This window comes from Equus quagga, chromosome 11 (assembly GCF_021613505.1).
Source record: "Equus quagga isolate Etosha38 chromosome 11, UCLA_HA_Equagga_1.0, whole genome shotgun sequence".
In the NCBI taxonomy this organism is placed as follows: Eukaryota; Metazoa; Chordata; class Mammalia; order Perissodactyla; family Equidae; genus Equus; species Equus quagga.
In genome coordinates this window covers 84,740,005-84,765,012 of record NC_060277.1, presented here as the reverse complement: position 1 = coordinate 84,765,012, position 25,008 = coordinate 84,740,005, and the positions used below count along the sequence as shown (strand labels likewise).

The 25,008-nt window shown below is 53.5% G+C and overlaps 1 protein-coding gene across 10 annotated transcripts in view; it reads left to right on the top strand.

Moving 5' to 3' along the window:
• Window positions 1-25,008, top strand: part of MSI2 (musashi RNA binding protein 2) — a 388,026-nt gene that overhangs the window by 341,683 nt on the left and 21,335 nt on the right. For 3 of the 10 annotated variants that reach the window (XM_046674791.1, XM_046674790.1, XM_046674789.1), the window contains exons 11-12: window positions 15,533-15,595; window positions 24,653-24,757. In XM_046674791.1, coding sequence (XP_046530747.1) covers window positions 15,533-15,595; window positions 24,653-24,757 — 168 coding nt within the window. Of the gene's footprint in view, window positions 1-15,532; window positions 15,596-19,113; window positions 19,164-24,652; window positions 24,758-25,008 lie in introns of all 10 variants that reach the window. The other 7 variants (XM_046674798.1, XM_046674793.1, XM_046674795.1 and 4 more) reach the window with 3 other exon arrangements.

The window sequence follows — 25,008 nt, the reverse complement described above, 5'->3', positions numbered from 1 at the left end:
GAGAGAGAGGGAATCGCTCTCTGCTGTGAGGGGACAAAGGCGGGCTGCTTGTCTTACCTGGGGGCCAGTCAAGAATGGCTCCCTAAAGAAGATGACACCAGAACTGAGTCTTACAAAGTTAAATAGAATTAGCTAGGTAAAGAAGAGAAGGAAGTATTTCCCAGGCAGAGAAATGACACACTTAGACACTGAATCAGGTAGTTTTAAGAAAGAAAGAAAATAACAACAGTAAGTAAGAAAACACAAAATAATAATGGCCTAAACAAAATAAGAATTTGTTTCTCTCACCCATGTAAAAGAAGCCTGGATATGACTCTGTAGTATTAGGGGTCTGGGTTTCTTCTGTCTTCTTGGTCTATCCTCTTCAACATGAGACTCCACTTCCTAGTCTAAGAAGGCTGCTCAAGCTCCAGCCATTAGATACTCATCCCGGAAGAGCACATCTCTTCCCTTTAATAACACTTCTTAGAAGTCACGCTTAACACCCTGCTTAGATCACCCTAAGGTCAGACCTTAGTCACATTTCCTGTTTTAGCTGCAAAGGAACCTCAGAAATGTCTTTATTCCAGGTAATGCTGTGCCCAGCTAAAAACGGGGGATTATTGTACTAAGGAAGAAGAGTGGAATAGATACTGGGGGACACTTAGCAACCTCTGCCACAAACCTGAGAGGAAGCATTGCAGGTCCCAGGATTATGAGCAGTTCAGTGTTTGGGGAGCTTGCCAGCAGCATCTTGGGTGGGAGAGGCAAGGCTAAAGAGGGAGGCCCGGCTGAGTCAGGTTTGGGAAGTCAGATTTGATCCCCAAAGCACATGAAAAGCCCTTAGAGGATTTTGGGTAGAGGAGTGATGTGGCCGGATTTCCAAAGTGAGTCAGAAGGGGTGCTTGGAGAGGTGGGGGCCAGTGAAGAAACTAGAGGGATGGGTTGAGAAGGATGTTCCCTTCGGTCTGCACCCCCACCTCCTCTCCTCTCCTCCTCACCCTCTCTTGGCTCCATTCCTCTCCCCCTGCCTCCGGCTGACTGGTGGCCCTTTGGGGGGTCTTTCGGCACTGCCCATACACAGGGTTCATACGGCCCCAACTGCCAGAAAGTTTCTGGGCTGAAGTCTTGGCTACTGAGTTGTCCTCAGATCCGAGCGCTTGGGGCAGCCCGGAGAGCCAGGGGTCCCAGGGCTCAGTGCTTACACCTCCCTGTTAGGACACCGTTTGGGTGCGAACAGGTGGGCAGCACAGGTCCCAGGCCAGGAGACCCTGGGACTCTCATTCTGGAAATGCCAGTTTGTGCTCCTGCCTCTTCAGTGACCAAATGCAGGTTTCATCTCAGGTGCTGACGTTGACTGATGGGTCCTGGCTTCCTGGACCACTGACTTAAGACTGGTTTTGAGGCCAGGCTATAGCTCAGCAGAAAGGGGACTGTGGTTGACTAGCGATGACTATCAAGGCCTGTACTGCTGCTGGATCGAGGACTCCCGCCGGCTCCCCCCACGTTTTGCCTTCCGTATTCCAGTCTAACGGTGGTGCTTGGGTACCAGGTGATTTTCCCTCCATCTAAGAGATGACCATCCTTTTTTACAAGGAGGGACAGGGCGTGGTCTGAGGAGAGGCGCCATAGGGCAGGGATAGCCTGCTCCCTCTGCAGGAGAAGCCGTGGAGCTCATTGTCCATAGGGACTGCTGCAGGGTAAGCTTGGTCAAACCTCTCTGGTCTTGGAGCAAAGATGAAAGCTTGGTGGTCTGTCTCTCCTGAGGGCTGGCTTGACTGTGGAAAGCAGAGTGAAAGGAACCTGAGTTCTCGAGAGGGGAAGGAGTTTGCCTTATAGGGTGACTAGGAAAAGCAACCTTGGCCTGCGGAAGCTTCCTGAACCAGCTCACGCCCATCTGTCAGCTCTGTGCAGTTTACGACATTTTGTAAAGTGTTCGGAAATGCTGATAGCTGCCACGCCAAAGGCCCAGGATCCTGCCTGGATGGGTAACCTGGGCCACTGTGGGGAGCGACTCCAGGGCCCCGTGGCCACCTGCTCCTCCAGCCCACCCAAGTAGCAGAGACCCCTGTGGTCGGCCTCCGCTCAGGAGAGGCGAGACCTGGACTTGCACCCCTGCGTTCTGATCTCTCTGGAGTTCTGCTTTTTCTGGCCTGGTTCTCGGAGGGAGAGGAGCCTCGCTCCCCAGCCCCTGCACCCTTGTCAAGGGCGGCAATCCAGGGCCGCTGCAATAGTCCTGGAACCAGTGGCTTAGGATGACCCCTCCTTTGGGTGTAAATTTAAATGCCAGGACTGTTTCCTCCTGCTGAAGTTTGTCAGGGCTCTTTCCTCATTCCTCTGCCCTAGAAATGCCCTCACGGGGAACCCTGGTGGACCCCCAACATGGTAGACCCTTAGGCTCTGCCAGCACTGCCTGTCTCTTTCCTTCCAGTTGGGTTCCAGAATGGAGCCCACCCAGTGAGCGACGGCTGGTTCCTCACTAGTAGGGGAGCTGATCTTGAAATGCCACGTTAGGGTGGTCGGCTTCCCAGGTACATTGACATAACCACGGGCCCACCCCCCCAGGCACCCATAGCTGGGTGTTTCAGCACTTTAAACAGAATCACCCCCTTGCAAAGGAAAGCCGCTCCCGACACAGCAGCCCTGCACATCTGCTTCATCCCCAGCCCTCTAGGCTGCACCTCCCTTCAGCCCTGAGCTTCTCTCTAGGGATTACTCCTTCCCAGATGGGGTCCACAGCTGGATTTCAGATCACAAGCTAGCTCCTCCTGCAGTCAGCCCACTCTGTGCCACCCGGCCCAGTGTGCGCTGGGGGCTTATCCTCTCATTTGAATATGAAAGGCAAGCTAGTCAGGAAGGTATATCTGCTGCTTTAAAAGGGAACGGGAAAGCACGGTTGAGCAGCACACCCCAGATCCTGGGTGAGGATGGTCAGGGCTGTGGATGGGCCGTGCTGCCGTGCTCCTGCCTCCGCCTGGAAAATCAGGAGCTGACGCTATTCCCAGATGAAAAGAGAGCACGGTGCCTAATAGGCACTTAATAAATGTTCACGGAAATGAGTTGGAGGAATCTGAATTGACAGGAATTGCGGGTTTCACTTTCCATCAGTTTTCCGTGCCTCTTGCACTCCTCTGCATAAATAAAGGGAAATATGACTAAAATGAGTGCTCAGCTCTGCCCTCCTTACTGCCCCCCTTCCCTGTGCTAAAGCCCAGAGCTCTGGGTTCTCAGGCAGGAAGTCACGAGACTGAATTCCTGCCCCCAGCTTGCTGGGAGAGTAAGGCTACCTCTGGGCCTCAGTTTCCCCATCTGTCAAATGGGGCTGTTGATCCTTGTCCAGTCCCCCTTCCTCACAGGTTGTTGAGAGGGTCCCTGGGGCCAAGCATGATTCAGTGCTTTGGAAGGGGGTGGTGTCGTGTCCAAGGAAGAGGCCCTTTGGGGAGCAGAGGGCCCAGCCAGCTCCGTCAGGGGTGCAGTGAGGGAGGTGTGGGCGCGGCTTCACTCCTCATTCTCCGTGGGCTGAGTACAGTTCCCGCCAGCTCCGATCTCCACCAGCAGTGCTGTCCTTGCTCTCCCATTGCACATTCTAGGTCCCTGTGCCACCAGCTTCATGAAGTCCCCAGTAAGCCTGCCAGCAGGAACGTGATCACCTTTCTTCAGGCCCTTTGGTTTTAATTTCCATCAGCAAAAGCATGTGAAAGGCCACAGCTTAAAAAACAAAACAACAATAATAAAAACATAAATTACTTACAGGGTATGAAATTATAGGCAGACGGCAGTGCCAGGCCTGAGGGATGGGCGCTCGTGTCCTCCAACATAGCCAAGGACAAACCAGAAGGCAAAGGTGTGGCCCCACTCCCTCCTCCTCCCTGGGCTGAGGAGCTGGAGCCGAGTCCCACCCCAAGACGCTTTCCCTGAGTCCAGGGCATCTTGGATCCCGTGCCCGCAAGAGACCTCAACCAATGGGGTCACCGCCTCCGCTTCCTGTCCCCTCAGTCAAGGGGGCAAGAGTACATTCTCTGCAGAGTGCTGGAAAGGGTCATCAGGACCTGCCTCAGGCTGGGTCCTCCCAGGGCACAGGATGCTGAGCAAGTGAGCAAGGAGGTCAGCGCCTGCACGGGCATCCCACGTATAGCCAGGTGTGTTTTTATAAGGTCTGACTGGTGTGCAGAGTGAGTGCAGGGGATGGAGTCGCTGACTCTGCCTGGAAAGCTTTGAGGAAGGAGTGACATCTGAATTGGGTTTTGAAATAGAAGTTCACCAGGTAGCTGATGAAGAAAGGGTATTCCACGTCAAGGGACCGGCAGGTGTAAAGGCACTCAAATTTACAAGTCTTCTCTGCCTTGCATTCCTGCCTCCACTGATTCTCTGGCCCTCATCTGAGCAGATCCTGTCCCATTACTTGGGCCAGGTCAGCTGGACAGTAGACTTTGGCATTGGGAAACCAACGCTTCTTCTCAGACCCAGGGAATCCCAGGCAGACATTTTGTAGACCAAGGATGCTGACTCACCCTTGCCGTAGGAGGCCATCCCCTGTTGGGGCCTTTCTGGATACTGCTGAGCTGGCCCAGTGGGCTCTGGGTCTCTGCTCCTTCATGGTGGCGAGCCTGGCACAGACACACTCACTCATAGAGGGAGATGAATGCACAGCCTGCTTTTCCCCTGGTATAGGCCCTGCTGCTCTGTTGTGAGTCTGGGGGTGTTTTGCTGGCCCCTGGACACCTCTGGTTTGCAGGGGAGGGTCCAGGGCCAGCCCTGCAGCTTTCTTAGTGGTACCTGCTTCGGACCTCTCCAGGCCTTCTTCATCTGACCTCTGGTACCAGCCTTGAACTTGCTAGGATTCAGGTAAGGCTGGGAGCAAGAAGAGGCACCTGCTCCCCCTTCCCCTCGCATCTGTGCATCCCTCCTCCACCCATCCATTCTTTACACATGGAGCACGTAGTTATTAAGCGCCTGCTGTGTCATAGGCCCTGCCCTAGATGCTGGGAACACAGTGGTGAGCCAGAGAAACATGCCCCTGCCTTTATAGGGCACCTGTTGGAGGCAGAGGAACAAACAGGATTCCACTTGGATGGAGGGACCCAGAAAGACTCCACTAGCTGGACCCTTTCTGGAGGAGCTGGGAGGAACTGGATGAGCCTGAGGGCAAGAGGGCAGCAGACACCAGCCCGGCACAATCACCCAGGCTTGGGATCCACGTCCACACCTGTAGTCACCACTTCATGGGGCCGTGGCCACCCCAGCCAGGCCCTCCCTGAGCCCCCGTGAGCCCCTTGCCCCCTGTTGTCACATGACCCACCAAAGTTAGACCTTGCACTTCAGATAAAATGTACCCTTATCACTCACAAGCAAATTATAAATGTTATCTACTAAAGCCCTTTGGATGTGAAATGTCATGTAAATTAATAGGATTTTAGAATAGGAAGGCACCAAAGGGAGTTCTCAGCTCCATTTCTGTTATTACCTTGGGCAATAATAATAAAAATAGAAATAAAAGTTATTATTCTACTTACTGAGCACTTACTGAGCGCCAGATACCGTGCAGAGCGCCTGGTGCTGTCATCTCATTGAATTCACAGCAGTCCTACAAGGAGGCGGCTTTAACACGCTCACAGAGGGGCAGAGTGAGGCCCAGAGGGAAGTTATGTCACTAGTCTTGGGTCACACAACCAGTAAGTGTGGGAGATGGGATTTTTACCACCTTGCTTTAACCACGTCGTGTGCTGGTTCCTTTGACCTCTCTGCACCCAGAGTCCGTCATCCCTTACATGGGACTGGCAGTGTCTTCCTTATGGGCTGAGGTGAGGGTGCATTGAGATGACGCAGGGAAGCTTCTTGGCCATGGAAAGCGCTCCAGAGCCAGCTGCTGCTATCATCATCAGTGTGGTGATGATTTCCTCCTCACCTAGGCCAACCTCCTTTATTTCTAGGCGAGGAAGCAAAAGCACACAGAAGGTTCTACCACTCACCCCGTCAACTAGGGCTGGTATGCAGTGGTATGGTCCACTGGCTGTTAAAAATTTTAAATATTTCGCTACTAGCTGGTAAATAGCCAATGGTCCAGATCCCTCAGAGCACCTCCCCAGCCACCCTGGGCTCTCCCCTGAGACTCCCTGACCATCCCATGGTCCACCGCTCGAGGATGCCCGGTACAGCAGTGGTCCTTCATTCAGCGCTGAAACATCTTATCTCAGGAGACAGAAAGCTGTGGAGTCTACGTTTTACATTTAGGGGAGGGCGCTTGAGATCACTGATGTTAGTTTACTCACTGAGCTAGCGATGGGGCCGAGATCGGGCTTTGAGTCTTTCAGCAAAGTCTTGGGTGCTCCAGACTTGAGCATTTCCTGTCCTGGTCCCCAGAGGTGGATGCCATAGGGCTGGTGTTTGGAATCATGCTGGGCAGAGCCATTGTAAAGGCCCATCCAGAATGAAGCTGGGAGGAAAGCCGGCATGTGAGGAGACCCAAGGAGCGTTTAGGCTGTTTAGATTTAAATGGTTCAGCAAGAGACCCTATGGGGTGGAAGCAAAATGTTGACTCTTTCTCTGGCCATTCAGCATCTGAAATTTTTGGGACAGGAAGAAGTGTAAAAAGCCTCCTGAACAGAGCTCTGGAAGTTATCCATGGTTAGACCAGTGGTTTTTCCTGACACCTATGTCACCCTGGCGGTAGGTAGGACAGTGTCTCAAAAGCAGAAATGGCAGTTTTGGGGGGGGGGGGGGGAGGGTGCAGAAGGAGAAACTCTCGAAATAGTTTGCTGATGTCTCTTTAGAAACTGCGGTCTGGAAGCCCTTCACCCTGAAGATCTTGGTCTTGGTCTCAGAGACACAGGTAGATATTCGTCCCGTGGGCGAGCGGGCGTGCCTGAGCCATGCAGGGCTGCAAACTGCTGGCACGGGGCCGCGAGGGCCGGCAGCGAGGGCTGGTTTTGGAATGAACCCCCTGTGGCCGTTCTCACCCTGGAGGTCTTGATGGGAGAGAGAATGGTCCTGGCCAGAGCGTCCTCGTAGGGCCAGGAGCCAGTGCCAGGGCACTGTGATGTGTCAGCCAGGCCTGATGCTGGCCCTCTGGCTAGCACTGCAGAGAAACCTTGCCTCATCCCCAGGTTCCTATGGTCCAGCCAAGGAAGAAAGAAGCTGGAACTCTCTAGGGTCCCTGCCCCCAACTTGGTGGGTAGTAAGTGAAAAGAATGTTGAGGGAACCTGTGTCTTGGTTGTGTGTCCCAGGACCCAGCTGGGTAATTTTTCACTGAAGTGAATTGTAGTGGTGAGAGCTCTGGGGGCTAAGTCAAGATCATAGCCACAGGAACACCTCCGTTCCCTTTCCTTTTGTTTCCTTGATCTTGGAGAAAATAATTAGTTGGAATGGCCACCCCATCCATCCCACTGTGCCTGCGGACTAATCTTCTGGTTGCTGTCTGCATCTTCAAGCCGGATTTGAAGTAGCCACACCCAGGTGTTGAGCTCAGCCTTGAGAAGAGTTGAAAGCAGAGATGAGCAGGGGCCTGGCTCCCAGCTAGGTGGGTCCAAGGCAGATCTCCCTTCACCCTGACAGTGAACCCCAGCTCCCTTCTAGTCCAAGGCCCGGCGTATCACTAGCCAGTTTTCTCTCCTTCCCAGGCGTTTGGTTTGTGTGCAGACTGGTCCTGCAGTCACGCAGATGGAGCCCCTGTTCCCTTCAGGAGCTAGTGACTGTACGCTCCCTGAGGGCAGGCTCTGTGTGTGGAGTTCACGGCTATGATCCCAGCGCCAGGCATGTGGTAGGAGCTCAGCAAATATTTATTGGGAAGGCAGGACTGAGGAAGGGTCTGGAATTAGAGAGTTCCCTGCAGAGGTTTGAGGTCAGTGAGGGTAGCGTGGGCTCCAGCTCTCTGTCGGAAGGGATTAAATGGTTCAGAGGTAGAAGAACCCAGGGAGAAGGCAGACAGAGCGTTCTGCCTCCTGCCTCCTGGAAGAGCCCCAGGACCTGAGCAAGCAGAGCAGAGCCTAAAGCTGTGTTCTCAACTTTGGCATCCCCTGGGGAGCTTTGAAAGTTTCCATTGTCTGGGCTGTACCTAGACAGAACAGTCATGTGTGTCACTTAATGACAGGGATACGTTCTGAGAAACGCGTCATCAGGCAGTTTCGTCATTGAGTGAACATTATAGAGTGTACTTACACGCTGGATGGTATAGCCTACTACACAGCTAGGCTGTATGGTACTAATCTTAGGGGACGAGCATCCATCATTGACCAAAATGTCGTTACTTGGCACTTGATTGTATTTCAGAACCTCTGGGGGTAGGGCCCAGGCATCAGTATTTTTCTAAGCTCCCCAGGGGACTCCAGTGTGCAGCCTGCATTGAGAATGATGCCTCCGGAAGAGGGAGGCTGGGGGAATTGCTGTGGAATGCCAGCTGTGGGCCTAGAGCCGCTAAAGGTGGATGAAAGTCCCCACTCCAGAGGGCCCATGGGCACATCTGAGCACCTGCTGCTTTCATTCCTCAGCCCTCGACTCCATGCTCTGAGCTGGAGCCCGGTCGGGCTTGAGACCAGGGGCCACTCCCTAGCTGCAGAATCATTCCCAAAGGAGAAGGGCAGAAGCTGCAAAGTGTCAAGGGGGTGAGTGGGGGGTGGCAGACCTCCTCCTGGTCTTTGGGGCACGGTGGCGGCAGGCACTCTGTTTTGCTCCCTGAGCACCTCCAAGTTAGAAGGAATTGGCAGGCAAATGCACATCCACTCCCCTCGGGGCACCCTGGGTCTGCGCTTGTCTCTCCTGGGAATTTTCTCGTTGTTTCCAAAGGATGCTCCCTGACTTCCTGTTTTATGCTTCCCCTATCCCTTTCCCCGGAGCAGAGACTCTCTGGCAACAGAACCTTATAGAAGCTCACCAAGGTTCAGTATGGCAGCACACCTTCCCTCGTCTCCATTGAAACCTCTTATGAGTTACATAGATTTTAAAAATTAAGCTAAACAGCAATTGCATTCAAAGTTATTTGGGGCAGTTTTTGTGCCTTCCCTCTGCTGTGAGTACCAACACCCTTGGGGCTCATGACCCCAGAGCCTCTCACCTCCCTTTGGCAACGAGGATAATCCAGGCCCAGGCGCAGGCTGTGGACCCCTCACCAGGCAGGGTGGCAGGCCTGGCCTTCTCATTTGGCCCCTTTGCCTTCCTCTCCGGAGGGACATTAGCCAGGTTCCAAGTGACTGTCGTTTTCCTGGCAGAGGGCGAGGGGTTTCCAGCCCATACTCTCTCTAGCACCCCTGCCCCCAGCAGAAGCTCCCAGCCCTGTCCTTTGTCCAGGGGCCTCTGTGGGAATGATGCTATTGGTATCCTCGGGGAATGTCAGCCTTGCTCCTAAAAAGGCTTGTGTAAATCAGATTCCTATTTTGAATGCCAGAGACTTGGGATTTTTCAAATGGACGTGGATCAGCTTCCTTCAAAGCACAGTTTTACAGTTTGATCATATAAATGTGTCTCTTTGGTTATCAACTGTCCCTCCCCTTCAGGCCCTCTGTTTTGAACCCCTGGGTCCTCCCACTCCAAAAATGCATCAGCCTCATTTTTTCCCCCTCACTCCCTTGTAAGCCACCACTCTCTCCCTGTCCAGAAGACATAGATGCCCAGAAGAAAAAGCTATGGATTTTCTGTAAAAGCACTAGCCCTGTCACACCAGGCAGGCCTGCCAGGAGGTGGAGAGAGTCCTGGGCCAGCCAGATGACAGATGGTGGCATTTCTAAACTCTTTTAGGACACGTTTCCTACATTCTGGGTGACAGTTTCTCCTTTTGGATGCTTATTTTTTAGTGTTTGATTCAGTAAAGCAATGTTGGGTTTAGCCAAGAATGTTGGACCATCATGGAAATTGCTGGTGGGGGCGATGCAGGCGTGCTGGGCAAGGAGTGGAGAGTGCTTTAAACAAGCACAACAGAGGGAAAACGGTCTTTCCTAATGGACCATTCGGGATGGTAATGCACATTACAAAGAGTGTTTTGTAAAGATTCCCCTCAAAATCACGGCCTGTTGGAGCCATAAGGAACCGCAGAATTCTCTCATCTCTTCTTTTTGTGAGAGGCACAGAGGGGCCCACTGACTCATCCAAGGTCACAGAAATAAGTGTTGACTGAGCCAGCACCATGTCCCAGACAGTGCACTCCCGGGCCAGCATCTGCTCATCCTGGGAAGGAGAAAGGACGCAGAGAAGGAGGCGCGGGACATAATACCCTGCAGCAGACAAGACTGCAGTGCCCTTCAGTGTCTGCTAAAAGCTAAGGACACCCCAAGGTTTCCTCTAAATCAGGGGTTCTCTGCCTCCAGCATGCATCGGAATCATCTGCAAGGCCTTTCAAAGATAGAGACGTGGGCCCCCACCTGACTCTGTTGTGTGTTGTTGCTTAAACTCCCCCAGCCAGGATCGAGACCCACTGGTCTGGATGGAGACCCTGCAGTGGATCTCACAGGAGGTGATCCCAAGAATGAGATCCACCACCGTGTTCTCAGGAGGGCCTTTCCTTCCTCAAGGTATTGGGTGACAGGCTGTACAGATGTGCGCTGCAATTTCACTTTTTAAAAATTCTGAAAGCCTTTAAACCGAAGGTTCGAGCCCTGGGCTGCACACTGGGACCACCTGGGAAGCGTTTAAGGGCCCCACTGTCCAGACTGCACCCCAGACTGGATAAATCAGAATCTCCGGGGGGGGACCCAGGCCTCAGCATTTGTTGAAGCTCCCCAGGTGGTTCCAGTGGGCAACCAGCGGTGAGGGTCAGTGCGTTAGGGCAGGGCGCTCCCATTGGCCATAGCCTGGCGCCCTCTGCTGGGTCGACTGTGCTCCTGGCCCACTCCTCTGGGCATTTGAGTGTGCTGCCCCCGGGGGTGGAGGATCGTGGGTGTGGAGAGACAGCGAAAGTGCAGGCGGCACTGCCTCCCAGCTGCAGGGTGCCAGAGCAGTGGCTCCAGCACTGGCTCTCACGCCACATCAGAGCATCCTGACCATCGCCAGCTGATGCTCCACAAGAATCTTCTGTGGGGCAGACTCTGGGCTGGGTCCTAAGTGGAACATGTGACTTAGTCCTGCCCTAGAAAAATTTGTCATCCAGCAAGAAAAATAAGACGTGCATGTAAAAATAATTGCTTAGATAAGGCAGAAACTAGTCAATGCCACAAAAGCAGTAAAAAGTAGGTGTGGTGTCATATAATTCTCAAAAAGGAAAAGTGCCATTGACTTCTAATTTGCAATAAAGTCTCACAGCCCCGAAAAGTCCAAAAAAGCCTCTCATTCACTGTCAGTGGGATGGCGACAGCTTTTGTTTAGATGAGTTACTAACCCCAGAAAGTGTTAGTGCCAACCCCAGTGGCACTGCTTTCCAGGGACGGAAGGCCTGGGGTGTGTTGTCCTCTTACTCAGGAAGACAGGCTTAGGTCAGGTCAGAGGTGACGGACTTCCGAGATCATCTGGTCTGACATGGAGAGGAGCTGTTTACCCCTGGCCCAGAAAAGGGAAGCACTGTGCCCAAGTTACACAGCAAGGCAGGGGCGGCCAGGGCTGGAGGCCGGGCTTTGACACCAAGCCCAGTGGGCTGAGGAGCTCCGGACGAGCGAGATTGGGTCTTTGGGTCTGATGGCTATTAAACTGTGGCAGTTCCTACCTGCCCATGCCTGGAATTCCACCATTAGTGCTTCATTCTTCTGTGCCCCAGCGTCCTCGCTCTGAATGCAGGGGTCTCTAACAGGAAGAGCACACCACATCCTTAATACAATTCCCAGGTAGGTCACCTGTTGCTCTCAGGCCCAGAGATTTTATCTCAAAATGTTTTTCTCCTTTCTGCTGGATTTACTACCAAGAAGTGGGAAGTATTAGAAGGCTGGGGTCGTGTCTGCCCGCGAGGCCAAGTAGTTGTTAGAGCTGAACAGAATGCATGTTCTAATTTGAGCTATGGAAATTTAGCTCACTAAAATGACACCGTGAAGTGGGGGCGTTAGGAAGGATTACAGACCGCTGTTATCAGGAATTCAGACTCCCTGTGTGCTGACCATCTAACCGTGTAGCCCACCATGGAGAAAGTGGCACAGCCCTGTGCAGGGGAGAGTCAAAAGGCAGGGCTGCTGGCTGGACAGAGACCTGATAGGCCTCATCAGCATGACAGCTAACACCCATTTAAGCTTACTCCCTGGCAGGCATTCGTCTAAGCACTTTGCATATATTAATCCCACACTAATACCGTCCGTCCGTGGTTGTCTTTACAGATGGAGACATTAAGGCACAGACAGATTAAGTAACTTTTCCAAAGTCACAGAGCTAGTAAGTGCCTCAGGTAGGATTTAAACCCACACAGACTCCAAGTCTGTATGCTTAGCTATTGTGCTAACCTTCTCACAAGGAGAAGCCTGGTTGCCCCCTGCATGCGTTGGTCAGGCAGGCTGTGTCAAGGAGGGACCCCTTCTCCACATTCCCAGCAGCACGGGGAGGGTGTCCTCTCCCACTCTGGGCAGTGGGTGCTAGGGCAGCCATGGGCGCTCATGACCCAGGGGGCTCTGCCACAGCTGTGTTTGAGCCTCAGCCCCAGCGAGAAGCCCTGAGCCCTCCCAGAGCTTCTGCCTAATCCCCCTCGGTCTTCCCCTGAACACCCCCTGCCTGGGCAGTTCTCTCCTTGGCATCCCAGACCTCCTGTCCCTTCCAAAATAAGATAAGAGAGGTTCCCCAAGGAGGTAGCCTGCCACAGGTGACCCCTGGCTCCTCAGGGCCTGGAGAGAAGTGCTGAAAACAGGACCAGGAGCCTGCAAGGCTTCTCCTCCCTGCACTTGCAGCTCCTCCAGGTCCTGCCCCAAGAAGGCTCCTTGTCACCATGGTCTACATACTGGAGCCTCTTGGTCTTCAGGTCTCTCCTGCTGTCCTGAAGACAGGCTGCTCTCCGTCAGGACAGCTTTAGGCCAGGGTCATGATGCTTCTCTGGCCTCTGACAGCCTCACCCAGGCCACCCCCAACAAACACAGACATGCACACGCACGTGCGCTTTTCCTGGATCTGTGCGTGCCCATCCCCCACAAGCCCAGACACCAACGAGAGCCTGTTGTCCCTGGAAATAGCATCGGGGGTTTATCCACCAGGTCATCTGGAGAACGTATTTGGGGTGACTCGTGAGGCTGGACAGCCTAACAGGACAGGAGCGGGTGGCAGGGAACTGGGGAAATGGGCCAAGAGGGTAGGCCTGTGCAGGATGCTAGTGCGGCGCAACCTCCTCCCCTCCTGGAGATTCCCAAGGAGGCGAGGGTGGGTTGTGGGGGCCGTGGCCCTGGTGTCTCGGATGCAGTGTGGGGGTGGCAACCATGGAGCTATGCCGTGAGGGCTGTCAGCTGGCCGATGCCTTGTGAGGGGCAGACTGGGTGGCTCTCCTCCCCCGGCCCCTCTTCTCACACCTGTCACTCTGCTTGGCCCCGTTTTGATGGTTGAGATTAAATTCCAGTCCTTAGCAGTGTTTGATGCTCAGTCTCCAGCAGGAGCCTTTATCTAAGATTAAGGATAATGGATTTCCTTTCTTGGATAAGTTTTTTTTCTTTCTCTTTCTCTTGGACTTTTTGTCCAAAATGTGCTCAACTCCAGAAAATAGACCTTTTGTTAAAAATCTTTTTATTGACTAAACTTCCCTCCCCCAGTTCTATCTCCCTACCTTTCCCACCATGCACCTTTTTGTGCTTCCAAGGAAACCTTCTGTTTCAAGTACAGGGTGAGAGAGTACAAAAGAATAACTTGACCTCGCTTTCCTCCTCTCCCACTTGCAGCTCCTTCAGGTGCCCTGAGCCCTGCTCTGGGCCTGCAGCCGGAGGCTAGTGTACTGAGCCTGGGACAGGGAGAAATAACTTGACTTCTTCCTTATTTTCCTTCAGCACTTTGCGCCAGCACCACATCTTCAGAAATCTAGATCCTGCCTGGAAGAAATGGGGAGAGGACTTGGTGGGGAAGTCCCTTCCTTGGTCTCCGGCAGGGTCCATTGCCCCCTCCGGGGGGAGGGAACAGCCTCCAGGCGTGCGCTGGGAGACCCATCCCAGCAGCCAGGGAAGACCGTATACATTTATTTCACCTGGATCTTTCTTTTTCCCCCTTCAACAGCCCTATTACCATATTTAAATGCAAGTATGTCTCTTTTCATTGGCATTTTAAGTAGCTTAGCCTGACCTTTTTAGAATAGCTTGTTCCCTTTTGAACTTCTCCTCGCCACCTCCTCCCCAGTAGTTCATTGTAGCTAGGACAATAGTCTTAGAGTTTAGTGAGCTTCTAGTTCGCTGTGTTTGGGGATGGCTCTCTCTGTCCTTTCTTTCCTCCTCCGCTCCCTGCCCACCACGGTGCATGAGTCCCCCCTCTGTCCTGTAGCATTTCCTTATTTGGAAGGCTCAATGGCTAAAGCTGAGCAGCTCTGTTGGGCTGTTTGTTGTTTGCTGCTGGCTTCTGGCACATCATTTAAAACCGCAGTCATTGGAAATGGGTCTTGGGATCAGTTCTCCCAGTGTCTGGCCGAATGGCAGAGGGAGGTCATTTCACGTGCGTGGGAGAGTGTCTGTGTGTGTGTGTCCCAGTACGTGGCTGTGTGTGCACATGCTAGTGGCCAAGAAAAGTCCAAAGGAGGGGACTCACCCACCTCTTCCTTCACCTGGACATTCTGCAGCCACCTTGGGTCACCTTGTCCTTCTGACTTTTAGTCCCATTGCTGGGACAGCCTTGCTGCCATGTGCCTTATTGGACAGCACAAGCCTTGATCAGGAAGTTTTTAGATAGCACAAGGGCTGGATCAAGACCTTTAGGAGACCTTCACTGCCGGCTTGAGCGGGACAATGGAGCTCAGGCAGAGGAGGCAGAGCTGAATGCCCCTGATTGTGCCTCAGGAAGTTGAAACGCTGAGAGAGATCAAAGCAAGCCACAGGGCTCCCCCACGTAGGTCCCACACGCCCTCCCACAGCTGGCTTCACGCGGATGCAGTCAGCGGGCCCTGCAGAATGCTTCGCCCTTAGGCCTGGGGCTGTGACACTGCTGACATGAAGTTTGGACAAAGTCTGGAGTTAGGGTGGTCAAGCAAACCTGCAGAGCCTTCGGGGAATGGCAGGAGTTAAGCCGTCACCTGGCCAAGGTGCCTGTTCTGTTAAGAGGCCGTCCCAAGGGCCTCCTGCCTGTGGCGCAGGGCTGCCCACTCCGCCAGGATCCCTGCAGGCGAGCCAGCCGTTCTTGGTCCTGCTCTGGACAGGCGCTGGGGAATCACGGGGTGTCAGTGCAGGGTGCAGGTGCATCAGGGAGCTCGCCCTGGTTCTCCAGGGACGTTCCTCCTAATCCTCTGGAATTATCTTGATGTGCCTTCTAGAAGTAGTTTCCGGGGTGACAAATGTGTGAGAATCAAACACACCTAAAGATGCTGTGCCTTCCAGGAGCCTGAGAGCCACTGACCTGTGTCCCTCCCAAAGCTGCCCGGTGGGGATGCCTTTCCACTCCTGTCTTTTTGTGGAGGGGTAGGGGGAGTGAGGCTGGTGAGACAGGTCTGTCCGTGGCCCTTTCCAGGGTCCCTCCTTGACTCCAGCTTCTCTCTCTCTCTGCCAGGCTTCCCAGCAGCGGCATATGGACCAGTGGCGGCAGCAGCGGTGGCGGCAGCAAGAGGATCAGGTAGGAAGGTGTACGGGACAGGCGGCTCCCAGGCATGCCCCAGTGTGCAGGGGAAGGTAAAGGCCCTGTTGGATCTGTGTGGCTGCGTCTGTCCACTCCTCTCACCACAGCCCGGAGGGGGGGGCAGGAAGGCACGGGCGATGCCCTGCCACCCAGGGCAGCTCCCAGGGGGGTCAGTCCCAGGACCACAAACCAAACAGATTGTTATTCCCTCATTGAAAAAAGAAATATGAATTTCTTTTTGACTTTGGTTGGCCCCTTCACCTGATGGCCGGCTTCAGGGCGCCTGTGGTCATTTCCCTCCTTGGCTTGGGCTGGTTAACCGGCCTCCCTCCCTCGGCTCTCTGAGCCAGCCAGAGAAGGTCTCAATTGTGAGAGGGAAGCTCAGAGCCCATCCACGCACTACCGCCCTCGGAGCAGCCAGCCCTCTCGGTTCCTGCTGCGCCTGGCAGGTCGGCTTGCCGATCGGCTAAACCCCCAGAGCTTGTGAAGGCCAGAAGTGGGGCCAACCCTGACCTCAGTGGAGGGAGCTGCTGCCTCCCAAAACCCCTATTGCATCCCAGACACTCTCTTCTTAGCAAAGAGCAGAGCATTCCTGGGCTCCAGCCGCCAAGGGAATCGGGATGTTCTGTCCCATGAGGTGGCCCCTGTCGTTTGGTTTCCAAATCCAACCTTTTAGGAGGTCTGGAACCCCTCCAGGGAGGTGGGAACGCTTTCCCAGCAGCACTATGGGGTCAGGCTGGCACTGGGGCCTTCTGTCCCTCTCCTGCAGATGCTCACAGGCTTCCTAACAAGGAGGGCTTCTGCTGTGTGCTGGGCTCCCCTCACCCCCCGCCCAGGAGTGGCCCCTGCTCTTCCTAAACTGAGTGACCATGGTTTGCGGCTCTCCTGCCACACCCTGTGCACAGGGTGCTGGTGCACCCAGAAAAGAGATTAGTTTAATGTACCGGGACTCGCGCGGTGGGAGGGAGGTGTCTGCGAGGCACCAGGAAATGGGGCATTAAAAGCCCAGAGGGTGATTGCCAAAAACCCAAACCCTCGGTGATAAGAAACTGGCACAGTGAGGCCCATTAGAAACGTCAGTAAAAATCCGTTCCATGCAAACTGGCACTGCCTCAAGCTACAAAGGATCCTCTCCTCGGAATCACCCCTGAGAATTGGTTTGGAGGGGCCCAGGGAGTTCTCCGGGGGCTGCTGAGGGGCAGTTTGCCAGAGAGCTGGGCAGACCAGCAGGCAGGTCTGGAGAGCTGGGCGCCCATCCTCAGTGGGATTCTGCCTGTCCTGGCTGGCCTCCAAGGCCTCATCTGCCCTCTGGCCAGTGTCCCTTAGTCCCCCCTGCCCAGGGCGGGGTGCACAGCTGCCTCGTGTCTCCCCGTGCCATTTGGTTTTTTAACTTGAGCGCTGTTTGGTATCATTATAAACGAGCCTCTGCCCTACCTGTGCCTGGTGGGGGGACGACAGAAAGGGAACTCTTGAGATTTTTGAGTGTTGTCGGTTGTTGTTTTCTCCATTCAGTTTTTTTCCTATGATAACTTGGATTATGAAACTAAACTTTAACCCAAAATTAACCCTGCCTCTCTCCCCACCCCACTCTCCTTGACTCCATGGCAAGTTTAAAGGGCAGCATGGGGTTCTTTGCGAGTCTGAGAGTGGTCTCCCCATGGTCTGTGCCCCCTTCCACCACCCCCACTCTCTCACAGATCCCCAGAGCCAGGCGGGAGCCCCACCCATCCCCTCTAACTCCTAACCCTGAAGATCAGAGCCATCTCCAACCACGCTTTTTGTTTCAGGCTCAGTGGTGTTTTATTTGTAGCCATTTCCATCGGGAGCCAAGTCTCCCACAGGCCGTTCTGGGTCAGCCATGTTCATCGCTGCACTGTTAGTGAATTCTATTCAGGAGTGTGCTCCCTGACCACCTGCCCCACACCAGCCTGGGTTAGTGCAAGGAGTAAATCCTCACCTCCGAGGTGCCCGTCCCCTGGGGTGCAAGCTTGGTCAGGAAGCTAGAGGGCAACCCGCAGTGCTGCCTGGGGACAGGGCTGGGGTGTGCCCAAGGGCGATGGCTAGACTGGGCTGCTGCAGTCTGAACTCCGCTGGGGCTGGCAGACACCTGCCCGCCTGTAGACAGGGTAACCCGGCCCACACCCCCTAAGCCCACTTTGGACCTGCAGCAGGGTACAAGGCTGGGGAAAGAGGATCTCTGCCTGTCTTCCTTTTAGTGCGTTTTGGCCTGTAAAGACTATCCCCTCCCTTCCTCTAGAAAATGACCTGGATTCTGAGCCTGGCAGGATGGCTAATTATTTGCCTGTTGCAGTGGCCCCTCGGTGGCATCTGGCATGTATGTGAGAGGGCCACACAGATGTGTTTGGGTTTGTACATCCGCCCAGGCCAGCAGTAGCTCATTGAGGGCTCATTGCCCTGTTCTACCTTCACCCACTCCTGCAACCCTGCGCCCCCATCCCAGCTCCTCCCAGGGGACGAGGATACTCCTTCAGCCTCCCGAACAAGAGCAAGCAGCCTCGGCTATTGGAGGGCATCACTAGTTCAAATCGCATTCCCTTATAGGGAGAAGCTGGTTCAGGGAGATGCTGTGGTGTACCAACCTTGAGCTTGGTGCCGTGCTGAGCCTGGCAGGGAGTCAGAACAATGGGAAAGGAAGCCTCTGCTCTCAGGGCTCTCAGGCTTGGTTTAGGCAGTAGGCATCCTATGGAAGGCCCTTTTTTGGTCTTTCATTTTTGTCTAGCTCCACAGTTTTGTTTGGTTTTTTCCTTCCATTATGATGCACTGGGGGAGCTTCCGGAGGCGGAAGCACCTGCTGAGGGCCGTGGGGTCGGAAGCAGCTTCGATTTTGCTCAGGTTGGCAAGTTGTATCATCAGGGCTATGGTGTCAGGTAGGAGGTCCGGGGGGCCTTGAGCTCTGCGCCCACCTCAGCCGACTCCTCTGGGCCAGCCTGCCCACCTTTTCCTAATTCGCCCAGGTCCTGAGGGGAGCAGGGCTCAGGGGACCCGCCAGGGGAGGTCCCTGCCGACTCCTAGATAACTTCACTATCAGTGGTCACTTTTCTTTCACCTCCACCCGGTAGTTTGAAATGTCATCTTTTCTTGTGCTCAGTCAAGACTCTGTTTGTTTATTTTGATCGTATTCATTGAGTTCCAGTGGCCCCATCATGTCCCACCCAAACCTAAGTCCAGTTTGGCAAATGACTCCCCCAACAGGTGAGGGGAATGGTTCGAATTTTCAGGCTACTTTATTTCCAGGTGACATTACGGGGGGGTCCGTGTATCAATCTTAGAGCTTCTGAGCCCCCTGCCCCCCCCCCACCCCCGCCCATCTCCGGCCCCAGCCAGGACCCCTTACTGAACTTTATACTTGCCAGCTTTATTCCAATCTAGTAACGTGAGCTCCTGACATGGTGGTGAGTGTGAGAGTTATGTTTCTGTTGTCTTTTCTCTTGCTTGGTTGGGGCTGCGGTGAGAGAGTGTCTCTGAGGCATCCTTTCCCGCCTCTCTTACACTAGGATCTGCACACCTCCTCTCAAACACTCTTCTGAGCACGCTCAGCGGGAAGGTTTGTCCACACCTATTAATCCTCTCTCAGTGTCCAGCTTCCTGTTAGTACCAGCTGGTTTGCATGTTTTTGCTTGTTCAGATCAAACAGTTCAAGAAACAAACTCATATCCAACTCTCGAGAAATGTCTTTTTTTTGTACACTTTCGTTTTCAATTTTTTTTTTATTAGTTACAACTCCAAAACACCTGTTGTCCAGTAAAACATTTCACACCTCCCCTGCCTGTTCTTAGATTGTATGTATCTGTGGGACTGAACTAAATGCATGCACTGTGGTAGATGTCCTGGTAGCTGTAGCTGTAGTTGTGGAACATGCATTGTTGAGTTGATATTACAGGGCCTCCGACAGCTCGGCACAGCGCGGCTGTCTGAAGGATAGCCTGGGGCACCAGGAAGAGAGGGGGCTCCATGTTTTCAATGTTGCAGAGGGGCTTGGATCCATGTTCTCGCCATCAGCCACCACCACCTCCCCTCACACTCCCTGCTCCCCCGGTCCAGAACTGGGTCACCACCCTCAGCTCTAGCCTTCTTCCCAGCTGAGATCTCTGTCCATAGTGTCCAGCGATAGCGAAAGAGAACAGAACCAGGACGGGAAGGAGTCTTAAAGTTCTTCTCTGTTTTTGTCGTCCTCATGTGATTCTTGAACAGAGCAGTTCATTCCTTATTTCTTGAGGCCTGCCAGCAAGGCCCCTCCGAGGCTCCTCTGCTCCTTGAGTCCTTTGCCAGCTCACATCCAGCCCTTCAAGGATACAGCCCTGGCAGCCCTGTCTGCATGGTCTCCTCCTTGGGGCGGAGGGGAAATGAGATCCGGTAGGGAAGGGGATTAAGATCTTAAGACCTCAGTCTGCAGGCTGGGGACGCAGTTGGTCCTAGTGCAGGTCGGCATTTGTTCTCACAGTTGGTGGAGGTGGGAGATGCCTTTAGATGAGCTCTCCACGGAGTGGGGGGCAGTAGGGTGAGAGTGGTGACATTCCCAGTAAGGAGATTATTGGCGTAGCTTTCCCATGGGAGGGGCATGAAAGGATGTGGGGAGGGTTGAAACCTTCAGAGAGGAGGCCACAGTGTTCCTCCCTCTCCCCAGGAAGACTCCCCAGTCCTGCTGCCTTTGCCCTCTGCTCAGGGGCATGTGCAGTCAGTTGTCTCTCGACGCACTGTCTGCCCTGCAATTAGGATGACAAGCCATAAGGGAGTCCCAGAGGTCTCAGATCTTTACAAGTTGATGGCAAGTGAAGTAGCACTTGTCCCTGGGACCTGCTCCTTAAGTCAGGCTGGTTGGTGGCTCTGGCCCACTGCTGCTGGAGGACACAGGCAGGATCTGAACCTTGAGGGTGCAAGTTACCTATTATGGGAGACAGAAGCCCAGGAAGTCACAGAGTCCATGAAGCCCCCAAAAGAGTGTGAAGTAACAGAGCGAAATGGTAGCTCCATGGAGAGAAGCGGTGCTGTGGAAGTCAGTGGCACAGTTGGGGTGCAAGGATTGAATGTGAGCAGGCTAGTCAGCCACCAGACAGAATGAGGGCCCCAAGGCCCAGGAAGGGAAGTCTGGGAGGAGCTGTCATTCAGACTTGGCCTTCTTGGGGAGCGTGGGGGAGTGGCAGAGGGAAGTGGCTGGAACTCTCAGGCTTTGGGGCTCTTGAAGCTGCAGATTGACCCAGGCCAGGGAGCAGGAGAGGAGGGTGGGACAGAAGGCAGAGAGAACAGAAGATCCTAAATCCTACATGTGGCTCTGCTGGGGAAATGGCTTTGCGCCCTGTGGCTGGATGTCCTATGAGTTTCTTCAGTTCTAGTAGGTAAAACGAGCAAAAGTAAAATTCAGGTCGCGGGATAGAATAAATAGTTTAACTTGAACCATAAAAGAAAATGCTTTGCAGAGGAGAGTAGATCTCATGAAGCAGCCGTGTCCACCCCACCCAGGTTGGGATATTTTCCCTGGACCCAGTGACATTCTTTGCCTCACATGTGTTCGGGGCTGAGGGGCATTAACGATAGTGTCCCCCACACTGTCTTCCAGCTGCTGGAGGGATCTGGCAATTGCTTGCCTCAGTTGTGGCTCAAGCTTTAGGGTTCCTGGTGTTGCTTTCAACAAGACGTACTGAAGGTTTGCTCTGTGCCAGGCACCAAGGGATGGAAAGGCACTAACACTTCTTGCCTTCAGTGGCCTGAGAATCTGGATTCCTGCCCCCTGTTTCCTAGGAAGCATTGTTTCTGGTGCCGTCAGCTTCATTAAAGAAGGAAAATAGATCAGTGTGGTGCCTTCATTTCTGAAGACGGCTTTTCCTGCGCCTCCATCAGCAGCATCCGATGTGGAGAAAGGGCAGCTGCCGTGTGGTCGTCTCTGCTTTCCCACCCAGCCTCCCTGTGCTAGCCGCAAGCGTCCTCTGGGGGCTGTGACCCCAAGATGGCCCCTCTGTGGGTAGGGTTATGGGGACACCCCCTCGCTGGGATAGAGCCAGGGCAGCAGCCCAGAAGGAGAGCAAATCTGTGACCCGTTAGGACCAGCCAGATTTACCCAAAAGACCTTCCCCAAACACATATATCCCAGTCCACAGCACTGTGTTCTGGGGATGGGCACCTCGTTTCTCAGTTTGTCATTAAAATCTTCATTTCTGGGAGAGCCCAGACTCTCACCGTAAACAGTCCAGCATCGGATTTCAATAACCCCAGTGAATTTATAATAATGTGCAGAGCCGCCTGCCGCTGACCTCAGCTTCATTCGTTTTCCAAGGGCTTTTGGACCAACCCTGTTGAGGATAAAATGCATCAACTCTGATCAATACTTTTGTAATAGAAATACCATGCACTTGATAAATCAACTCTAGTGCAATTAGTGACTAGCCTTGAAGCCCAGACCTAAGTAGAAGTTAATCCTGAAGTGAAAGGCGTGGGGGAATGTTAATGGTCTTTTAAATCAGTGGAATTCTTTTCAGCGGGTGGCACCTTGGGCCCCCTGAGCTGGTTGGCCCACGCTCTGCGCTGGCCCAGGAGCCCAGGCCCTGCGGTCTGGAGGAGCGACGGAAAGTGTGCTGACACCCTTGGGAGCTCCATAAGAGCATGTAGGGCACAGCAGAGAGGGGCAGAGGGACTCCCCCTTGCACCCTGGGCTGGGTGGGGGCACTTCAGGGTCTGGGGGGCCCCGAATGCTGGTGAACTCACATGTTGGTGAGGCTCATCAAAGGAGCACACGCCTAGGTGCATTGTGGTTCCTTGTGTCCTGTCTACCCCATGAGACAGGCAGGAAGACAGACGTTTTGGCCTTGTTTTACATGTTTGTTTGTTTTTATGGGAAAGCTGGGCTGCAGAATGGTTATGTGACTTATCTGAAGTCACACAGCTGGTTATCTGGGGAGCAAGGCTTTGGTCAAGGATAAAGAACCTTAGACTTGAACCCTAGTCTTTGGCCACCTTAAAATAGCTCTGTAGAAGAGCTGTGTTTGTTCATGAAGGACTCACCTGCCGCCCAAATGCCCTGCACGTGCAGGATGCTCTGTGAGAGCCCAGCAGCCTCAGCTGCCAGCTCTATGTCAACCAAGAACTCAGGCTCCAAGACCTCACAGTCTGACCTTTCAGATGTAGATTTCAGAACTGGGCCCAGGGTACATCTGCCATGGAGTTTAATTCAGCAGATATTTATTAAGTGTATAACAAGACTAATAATCATTTTATATGGCAGGCACTGTCCTAAGCCTTGAATCAGGATGCTTTGGACTGTATCTGAAAACCCAACTCAGCATGGTTAAATAGTAAAGGAGATTTATTGCCTGACTTCCTGGAACCTCTGTAGAAGAGTGGGCTTCAGGTGTGGACTGTTCAGGGCTCTCTTCCTGCTGTTCTCTGAGCTTTGCCCTCCTCGTTTCCATATTGCCTTTATGTTGGTTTTCCTATGGTGGCAAAATGGCTGTAGCAGTTCCCTGCTTCGCACCACCCTGTCTGGAAGAAGAGGGGATCAGATAGTCCAGAATTCTAGCGAGAGTCCAGAGCTTTGTGCTGCTTGGCTAAGGCTTAGGTTAGAGAGCCAATCACTGAGGGTAGGATCCATCCCCCTCTAAACTGGTGGGAGAAGGATGGATTTCCAAAGGAAAATCTGGGTGCTGCTAAGAGGGGAAATGGGAGACTGATGCTGGATAGACAAGCAGTGAATGCCACCACAGCCCTGGATGTTCATCGTGAAAACAGAGCACCGTCCCTGCCCTCGAGGACCTCCCAGCCTAGCATGGAGGCTCACAGGTACTTACAATATGATGCCATAAGCCCACTACCAGAAGGAGCACAGGAGGATGTGATTAGCTTTGTCTGGGAAGTCAGGGAAGGTTTCCACTTTTCAAGGACAAAAAGGAGCTCCCCAGGAAGCCAGAGGGAACAGCATGTGCAAAGCTACTGGAGCCCAGTTCAGTAGACTGAATCTGAAACCCTGCCAATGGGTCACTCCAGCTGGAGAATAAAATGCAGTGGCAGGGCAGCAGCAGATAAAGGTGGAGAGTGGGGCAGAGCCAGAGCAGGGGCCCTTGGTGCCAAGCTGAAGAGGCTGGATTCACACAAGCAACTGGGAGCCTCGGAGAGGCCTGACACCAGGACCTGACACCAGAGTTGTATGTTAGACAAGACAGGACTGAAGGCAGGGGGACAAGTGACAACTCGTGTACACTGTAAACACTCCATAGCCCAGTAAGAAGTGCTGCGGACTTGTTGCTCTTCCCCATTAGCTGATTAACTCTGGGCTCAAGGTCACGCTGGGGCCTGGGGTAGGAGGCAGAAGTTCAGGCGTGGTCTCTGCCTTCTGTGAGCTCCCAGTCTTTGCGGGAGGATGCAGCACACAATCAGTGAAAGAGGGGGTCTTCAGTAAGACTAGATTCCTGCGTGGTCAGAGCACTCAGCAGGCAGGAAGCTTGGACAGGAGGCAAGACCTGAAGTGGGCCTTGAAGGATTTGATTGGGAGGGGAGAGGACATTTCAGGTGAGAGAATTTGGATAAAAGGTTGGCAGTGGGATGAGCAGGCCAGTGGTTGGGGAACAGCAGGAGGCTCTCTAATGGGCAGTGCGGGTATGAAGAGGTAGAGAGGCTTAAAGAGGTAGAGACAGGCTAGATTCCGGAGGCCTGACAAGCCGCGTTGATAGAGTCATATTGGTGGGAGAAAGGTTCATATTCTTTTTGGCAGTGGAGCTCAGTAAGGACAGAACCAACTAAGGAAGATGGACCTGGCAGCCACCAGGTCACGGAGCACAGCCTGACCCCTAATCTCCAGGTCCAGGGCTCAGTTTGTGACCTGGAGCAAGGCAGCCAAAAGGCAGACACCGGAGGGCAGGGCGCTCCTTCACGGGGACTCCGCCTTAGTTTCCTGTGACTCACCTTTGCTTCTGCCAACAAATTGTTATTCATTCCCTGCTTGGGGCTATTGGTTGCCATTCCTGTGCCCTTGTGGCAGCCACTACCTCCATCCTTTCTGCCAGCCCATTTCCCTTGGTCCTTGTCTTCTCTCCCTCCATCAAAATCCAGCTCAGACTACCGGGAAGCCACATCTGATTAACCCGACCTGGGCTGCCCCTTCCTTTGCTCTAGCTCCTCAGCAAGATCTTGTGTCCTCAGTCTCCTTCCTGATTGGTGAGTTCTGCTGAATGAAAGGCGGGGTTTTGAGTCCTTGGAAGATGTTTTGCATGTATCTGAGTGGTGCCTGCCTGCCTTCCCCAACAATGTAAACCATCAGTCCTCCTGGAGGCAAAGTCAGCCTCATTCTTAGTATAGTTGAGTAATTACTATGCAATTAAAGCAGAAAATAAAGGGGTCCTTTGTTCCCGGATGCTTATTAATATTAATAAAAAGGTCTCCCCTTTCCAGCTTGGGATCCTGCAGAA